Source organism: Genypterus blacodes, unplaced genomic scaffold (assembly GCF_046128005.1).
Source record: "Genypterus blacodes isolate CSIRO-AG114 ecotype Tasmania unplaced genomic scaffold, CSIRO-AGI_Gbla_v1 ptg000104l_1, whole genome shotgun sequence".
Taxonomy (NCBI): Eukaryota; Metazoa; Chordata; class Actinopteri; order Ophidiiformes; family Ophidiidae; genus Genypterus; species Genypterus blacodes.
Genome location: NW_027466908.1, coordinates 1,460,489 through 1,468,785, shown reverse-complemented (window position 1 = coordinate 1,468,785; position 8,297 = coordinate 1,460,489). Strand labels below are relative to the sequence as shown.

The following is an 8,297-nucleotide window of genomic DNA, read 5'->3' as shown; positions in this document are numbered from 1 at the left end:
TCTCCTGTGACATCACAATATCCAGAGAGAGACAGAGAGTTAGGCAGAGCTCTAAACCTCACAATAGACAGAGCTTTCCTGCCCAAACAGACAAAAAGGCTCTTCATGTCCACATATGTACACAACAGCTTTAGCAGTGAACCAGAACACACAGGAGCAGGTAGCTTGACGGTCGCCTCCACTGTTCTCCCGCTGATTCACGCTTGTCAGCTAAATGGAAGGAAAACACAGCGCATACATGCATGGAGAGATCATTACTAAAGAGGCAGAGTGACGCTCAAATACAAATCAGTTATCATTTCCTCTGTGTCATTGAGATGATTCACACATACACAGTTAATGAGACACACACGGTCGCTATCAGAAAATTACTAGCTTACTAACACGATTTATTTTCAAAAAGCTTGAAATGCTTCGTAATTGCGACCGACCTCGCACATTGACGTCACACACAGCTTTTGTTTCAATAGCATGTGAGGTACAAATCACTCACTCGATCATGGAAGCACCAAGAAATGAATCAAAGTGATTACATTTAATGATTACATTTCTTCAACAAACATCAAAAGGTCACATTATTCTAAAGTGGCGATGACACACAAGGAGATATTTTACTCTCAATGAAGATCCAAATGCCGGAATGAGGTAAAATACTAGTAGTAAATAATAGTGTGAATCACTTAGATCTAAAGTTCTTTCTTATCTTATCTTATCTTATCTTATCTTATCTTATCTTATCTTACAGTCGAGTGTCTTCTCTCAGGGCCTTAAGCTTCTGGGCCTAGATTTGAATGAACCTTTCCCCCTAGCAGTATTTGCTTGGTTATAGTTATTATATTCTACAAAGTTATCCATGAATCTACTATAAGCACGTGTAACCATAGCAAGTCCCTGTTTTTGGTCCTTTTGTGTCGAGCTGTGACTTTTGAATCTAGGCTGCGACTGTTGTAACTGAGATCAGAGCGACTCGGCTCACTGCCTGTTAGCTTTAGGGTAGATTTCAGTATTGCATTTATAGTAGCGACATCTTTAATAATCATCATGACCGGGGCTCCTCAGACAAAATAGAGCTCATTAGCTTTTAGCATTTGTGCTGCTCATGGAACAGATTAGACACTTCAGATGTGTCTCTGTAAAAACATCTTTGGAGTCGTTTCACATTTGAGGCTCGCTGTTTCTGTTTCTGACCAAAACCTCACGCCACAAATCCAGCTTCTTCCCTTCTGCAGTGGGCCTCATCAACAAGGGTCTGCCACTGACCACATCATTTCCTTAGCAACTTGCACGTTTAATTTTATTTAATTTAGGCCATTTTAATGAATGAATGATAAATTTAATTTCTTTGCACAATTGTTTTATATGTTTATATGTTGATCGCACCAATAACCAGAAAAAAAATCCTTAATCTTAATTGGCAATGAAAGCTATTCTGATTCAGCTGCTTCTCTCACGAGGTCATCAACTGCATCTCTTACATGATGAGGTCATCAGCTGCTTCGCTCACATGATGAGGTCATCAGCTGCTTCTCTCACATGATGAGGTCATAAGCTGCAGTGTCCTCCATCTTTGACAGCGCGCTGAGCGGAGCTGCAGCTCGGAACAGAAGCAGCTGACTGTCAGGCTAAGGTGGCTGAGGCTGAGACTGAGACAGGAGAGTCTCCAGTTCCAGTTTGAGTCCATAACGTTTCTATCGACAAAACTGTCATGAAAGTCCAGGTTGTTACTTGGACGAAGTAACAACCTGGAGGAAAGGAAAGAAAGAAGAAGCTGAAGGTCTGCAGCGTGTCTGGAGGGTTTGAGTTCATCTGGAGGAGGCTTAGGTCCATCAGGACCAAAACCTCACGCCACAAATACAGTGGGCCTTCTGCAGTGGGCCTCATCAACAAGGCCTGGGTCTTCCACTGACGACACAATCAGAATCAGAAAATTTGTACCCTGTAACTTGCCCGTTTAATTTATTTAATTTCGTGTTTTAATTAAATTTTTGTGGCACAGCTGTTGCTCTTATATGTTGATCGCACTAGAACAAATTCCTTGTAAGTGAACACTTACTTGGCAATAAAGCTTTTCTGATTCTGATTTTGATTCTGATGTAAGAGACTCGCAGAGCAAACATGCGACGAATCAGCGAAGAACCCAATATCCCTGTTCAAAGAGAGACTTGTCCGTAAGTTATAAATAGGTCTATCATGCTGAGACACGAAGATGCCATTTTACTTGAGTCCAAACTGTGCAGACAGGAAGAGCCCGAGCCTCCACTTTAACGTAGGACTTCACTGACACCTTGTGGACACTTTTGTTATTGCACGTCTGCTTCTTTTGCACCGTTTCAGCAGCAGAGACTTGCTGACGCGATCCGAGCTGCGATGTGTTTTCGTTCTACATTTGCGCCAATAAGCAGCAACCGATTCATTTGAAAACAATTGTGGTTCCACGACACAAACGAACAACACGTGAACGCATCACACAACCGTCATTTAGCAGGCAAAATAACTACGTGTGTATATTTATTTATCCTCAAGCCAAATATCGAATATAACGACTTACTGGCGACAACATTTCTATTTATAAGACAGTAAGACTCCCGCCCCCCCTCCTCCTCCTCATTCTACATTACGTCATTGGGGACTTGCGTGCACTTGCCCATCCGTGTGTTGTTGCACTCAGCGCCCCCCTGCACGGAGCCGAACATGCAGCCCGGACAGACGCACCGTGCTCGGCCTTTTGTCTCCGTGCGGTCTTGACTCTTTCTGACTCTTTGACTCTCCGCGTGCACAACCAAGGCTCGACGTTGAGACGGCGGGCGGGCGGACGAACGGACGCGCAGCATAGGCGGGACTTCCTCCTCCAGCGGGTTATCTCGGTGTGCAGAGCGAAGCCAGCGCAGGATCAGATAACGAGGTAAGCGATCCGTGTTTACAAAACAACGTCTCTGTATATTATGGGGGAAATTGCTTCGTTAGAATCGCTCTTGTTGTTGTTGTCGTCGTTCCGTCGCCGATTGACGCGCGTTGTTGTCTTGTTACCATCATGTCTTTATTCTTGCAGGCAGATCTGCGCGTCTTAGCTTAGCACCGCAGAACAACGAATATAAACAGCACCGATATCCCCTCTGTAATGGAGCTGATCATTATGAAAGCTCCAACGGACTCTTCTTATCCTCCTGCTGTCACATTCTGTATGATGTCACCTCCCTCCTGACCTGTGATGTCTTGTCACTAATGTATTTTATTTTCCACACTGGCAGCACTTTTAGTAGCGTTTCATGTAAAGCAAGGCTGTAAACATGCTGACGTCATACTGTTTTATGTCGTCATAATGTTTAAACAGCTTCAGCGTCTCTTCCTGCTCTGTGTGACTCATATCGGCATAACAAATGATGTGTGATAGTGTGTGCTGATACTTCCTGTAACCACCTCCGATCCTCAATACTATCATATTTTAACTTATCAAGATGGTCAAGGTATTCAGTTACTAAGTTATTAAGCGTACATGCAGTGTAACCATGATACAGCAGCTCCTTATTCAAGTGTACTGTGTGTGTGACCCCTTTAAGGTTTAGTGTTTGTTGACAAAGAGTCAGGGGGTCGGTGATGCAACTCTGTGGCTATTTGGAGGCTTCCAGTCCGGTCCGGTCTCCAGCCCTGAGCTCAGATATCTCACATCAGATTAGATAGACTTTGCCGATCCTTGACCCCTTGCAGGAAATTATTTCCCTACAACAACAACAGGATTTCATAACAAACAGCTGAAAAACTCTACCACTAACTAACTGTTGAAATGAGTCCAGAGTGTGCAGGATATTGTTTTTATGTTTGAGCTCTTACAGGCAAGAGAACAAGCTTTCTTATTCAAATAGGAAACTATAGAGTTTCAGGGTTGAACTGTTGTACAACACAAGGTTACAGCCATAAATCACAGGCCGCAGAGGAACCATGCAGTGCTGCGGCTCATGGAAGAGTCTGTTTACACACCAAACACCTTCCACACTCATGCAGTCCAATATGTATCAACAAAGAGCCTCAGAATTGCGACCAGTGACACCGCAAACACTGACCATTGCCCTTTTCCGTGTGTCTATGTGTGATTTGTAGGTATTGTCACCGTATACAGCACCATGTTGGGCTGCTTGCTGAGAGGAGGCGTCTGTCCCCTGATCTGCCTGTGGGTCCTGCTGCTGCCGTTGGTCTCCCTCCATCGCCTGAGCCAGCATGCACGGAGGCGTGACGGCGCTGCCAGGGACCAGCCCAAGCTGCTGCTGGTGTCCTTCGATGGCTTCCGCTGGGATTATGTTGACCGAGCCCCGACGCCCAACTTCCATGCCATCATGGATGAGGGAGTGATGGTGGAGAAGGTGGAGAATGTTTACATCACCAAGACGTTTCCCAACCACTACAGCCTGGTGACGGGGCTGTACGCCGAGACTCATGGCATTGTAGCCAATGAGATGTTTGACCCCGTTCTAAACCGGTCCTTCTCCATAGAAACAGACAGTATCTATGATCCACGATGGTGGGAGGAGGCAGTGCCTTTGTGGGTGACCAATCAGAAAGCAGGAGGACGAAGCGGGGCGGCAATGTGGCCGGGGTCCGACGTAAAGATTCACGGCACGTACCCCACTCAGTATCTCCCCTACAACGCATCAGTCTCCTTCGAAACCCGGGTGGAGCGAATCATTGAATGGTTCTCTGCACCCAAAGAAGAAGCGGTGGACTTTGGAGTTCTGTACTGGGAGGATCCGGATGAGACCGGGCACATCGTGGGACCTGAGAGCGCCCTCATGGATGCAGTCATTGTCGGTATCGACGACAAGCTGGGCTTCCTCCGGAATGAGCTGAAGAAGGCCGGCTTGTACGAGAAGGTGAACCTCATAGTGACCAGCGACCACGGAATGATGCAGCTCTCGCCTGAGAAGATCGTAGAGCTGGACGCGTATGTGAGCAGAAAGCTCTACACCTGGGTGGATAAGAGTCCCGTGGTAGGGATCCTGCCTAAAGAAGGTATCAGCTTCAGTCGTCCCTCACAGTCGGTGTTGTCACTGATCTTGGATCAAAATAATATGATGTAACTTCAGTGCAATAAGTTGTAAACATTGGAAGAGAAGCCGAATCCAAAGTAGTTTTTCAGCTTTAACCTAATTCAGTTTAACCCATCTGTTTTGCAGGGAAGCTTGAGGAGGTTTACAGCAAGCTGGTGGACGCAAACCCTCACATGACGGTGTACAAGAAAGAAGACATTCCTGAGCACTTTCATTACAAACACAACGCCAGGATCATGCCCATTCTCGTGGAGGCCCAGGAGGGCTGGACCATCATGCAGAACAGGACCAAGCCCTTCATGTGTATGTATGACAGATCAGGAAAGCCAAACAGGTTCTGCAGCCGTTGCCCATCAGCAGCTCTTTTTGTAGCCTGACAGACACTAAATCAGAGCCTCATAACACGGTTGTCGCCATTGTGCTCTCGTCTGTTGGATGAATTATTGTGTAAATGTTTTGATGAGCATCTGGTCCCCATTAATTGCAGGTAAGATCATATAATTACTCAGCGCGTCTGAGCTGTGCTGGCTCCGCCCCGCTTCATGGCTGAACACAAGTGGAACCGGTCTGACAGTAATCCAGAAATCCTTGCGGCGATGCTGTCAGCCTATATCATGAAAGGACGGCAGACATTCCACCTTAACCTGCCACAACAACCACAACTAGCTTTTCTGTCTACATTTAAACTTCCCCATAGTAACTAATATCAGTTTAGGGGGTTTTAATGGGAACTGCAAATTCAATAATGGATGGAGCTCCGTAGTTATTAAAGATACGTTAAAACCGTTTATACTTAACGGAATCAGCCACATCTCAACATACTCAGATCCAATAATAGTGAGAGTTTCGGTTTGAAGGCGACTGTACTTCCTTTACTCTTTGCTACCATCTAGTGGCAACCTGCTATCAGCACGGGACAACCAGTCTGAATGGTTGTCTATGGTCTAAGTGTCATCATCTAATAAAGTAACTTCACCTCCTCTCAGGATGCACCTTCCTTGGCTCTCGATAACTTGTCCTGCACACGAACCGCGGCAAAAATGTACGAGTCGAGAACAAAATGACTAAATGGCGGGCATAAAATTCAATCCGTTTTGTAGCGCAGTGACACTGATTGTATAAATGAAATAGTGTAAATGAACAGCAGCAGTTAGTCTGAAGGCTTTCATTAGAGGTGGAAAAATCAGCTTTGATTTCTGCATTGCTGTGATTTATTTACCGCTGACCAGCTCACTGGGGCGAGTAATGATGTCACTAAATCATAGGGGAGAGACGCAGTGCCAGGCGCCATAAATCCTCCAACGAAAAGTGCTGCCTGTAACTGTGGAAAACAGCCACTGCATGGAAAAACAACATGAGGATAACGATTTTTAAAGATAAATATTGTTTCTTTTCTCTTCAGTGGGAAACCATGGATACAACAACTCCTTAAACAGCATGCACCCTGTGTTTGTGGCCCGAGGACCAGCCTTCCTCCAAAAGTACGTCAAGACCTCCATGCGCTCTGTCGACCTCTACCCTCTCATGTGCCACATCCTGTCCATCCGCCCTTTACCCAACAACGGCTCCCTCGCCAACGTCCGAGACCTCCTGGTCCCGGAGCCGTCCCCGCCCCCTACGCCCAGCGTCCCGCCCAGGGCCGGCGGGTACTCCTACGCCCCCGCTGTGGGCTGCCTGCTCGGCGTGGCCATGGTGCTGTGCTTCCTGGTGGTGTACATCAGGCAAGTGACGCTCAAACAGCTGCCGGCGTTACCGCACAGAAGCAGGGAGATGTCTCAGCCCTTACTGCAAGACGACCTCCACCTGTAGGGACGAGGAAAAAAGGAACCAGGAAGGTAAAAGAAGAGGAGGTAAAGCTCCCCAAGATGGTCTGCTCTGTCCTGAAGCATCCCCTAGACGTGCGCTCGCTCGATCCCTCCGCCTGGCTCGGTTGGGGAAGGGCGAGACGTGTTCAGGGTTTGCTTCTGGCACAGGAGCAATCAAGATGATAAACCTTTACATGGGCTTTCTAGTGGCTTTGCTTTGTGAATTTTACCTAATGCCATCTCATCGTTTTCATTACCATTTAGGATTCTAAGCAGAGTTGATATTAAAAAGGGGCAAATATGAAGCCTGGTGGGGGGAAAAGTCTGCACCTTTGGCCCCTTTCACGCCTTACGATAACGTGTTCTGGTGCTGTTGAGTGTTGGCACAGCTACTGACGGGGAAACAGGTGACAGTACAGCATTCTGCGAGTGTTCACACAGGTAAATGTGAGGTGTGAGGTGTGAAAGGGACCTTTGATCCTGCTTTACAGTCAAACTGGAATGCTTTGCTGCAGATTTGGCTTATTTGACATTTTCAAATCTCTGCAAAACAAGATTTGTATGTCAATGTAGTGAAAAGCGTGAACTTAGGCTTTTGATGTGTTTTTGCCAACAGGTGTCACTATAGAAGCATCAGTCTAGGTCTAAATCCTGAATTGTGAAACTGTGAAACAAGTGTTTGTTTTGAAAGATTTCAGGAAAACGTGAATCGGCTACCATGACACTGGGGGATTTTTCAATTGCTCAACGTGCCAGACTGCTGCTCATAACGTAACGTAGCCCATTCCACTAGTCAGTCACCTCACTGCCGCGCGCTCATGTAGTCTGTTGCCTTTTAACTCCATGGAAAACGTCTCTAAAGTGTGAACCTGTTTGTGTGTTACTATGTTTTGTAGAGTTGATTTCTGGCGAGGGGCATATTTCTGTACAGGCGACTCTCTGGCCCTCATGTTTACTTTGAATAATGCCATTTGTTGGTGAAATGTGAAGTGCAATTGCTATTGGTCAGTATTTTGTCTTAGGGATCATAAGGGAGTGAGGGTTTCGTTGTTGCTTGGTTGAAGACTTATTCAGGCATGACTTGCAAGAACTGTTCCCCTGATTTGCACTAAAGGATGGAAGTGAAACAGAACGTAGGGGGCAGTATTGGGACGCTTCTTAGCTCACGTATGATTTGCACTCCCTTGTTTGTCGTCGCTATTTAAGATAATAAAAAAAAAAAAAGTTGGGTGCCTCTTGCCAAAAAGCTTTTTTAACGAGCACAGAAAGCGAAAGTAGAATCCAAATCTAATCAGTCAGTAATTCTGATTTTGTTCTTTTCCAGCATCTTTTGAACACAAAATGCTTGTAGATGCATCAACTAAGACTTGTGCCCAAAAAATGACAGACATCACTGTGATATACTTTTTACAAAATCTAAACTAACCAATTGAAAGTATTTCTATGGAATTTG

The 8,297-nt window shown here is 45.8% G+C and overlaps 1 protein-coding gene across 1 annotated transcript; it reads left to right on the top strand.

The window, feature by feature from the left end:
• Positions 1 to 2,639: 2,639 nt before the first annotated feature.
• enpp5 (ectonucleotide pyrophosphatase/phosphodiesterase 5) lies at positions 2,640 to 8,247 on the top strand. The gene is made up of 4 exons (XM_076160232.1): positions 2,640 to 2,902; positions 4,096 to 5,001; positions 5,166 to 5,342; positions 6,442 to 8,247. Exons 2-4 carry the CDS (start codon positions 4,119 to 4,121, stop codon positions 6,846 to 6,848), a joined length of 1,467 nt encoding a protein of 488 aa, XP_076016347.1. The 5' UTR covers positions 2,640 to 2,902; positions 4,096 to 4,118; the 3' UTR covers positions 6,849 to 8,247.
• The last annotated feature ends 50 nt before the right edge of the window (positions 8,248 to 8,297 follow it).

Bases quoted from the DNA above. Each gene is read 5' to 3' on its own strand.
- enpp5 (XM_076160232.1), top strand. From the start codon at position 4,119: ATGTTGGGCTGCTTGCTGAGAGGAGGCGTCTGTCCCCTGATCTGCCTG. The intron at 5,002-5,165 runs GTATCAGCTTCA...TCTGTTTTGCAG, and splicing joins AGGGATCCTGCCTAAAGAAG to GGAAGCTTGAGGAGGTTTAC. The intron at 5,343-6,441 runs GTATGTATGACA...TTTTCTCTTCAG, and splicing joins CAGGACCAAGCCCTTCATGT to TGGGAAACCATGGATACAAC.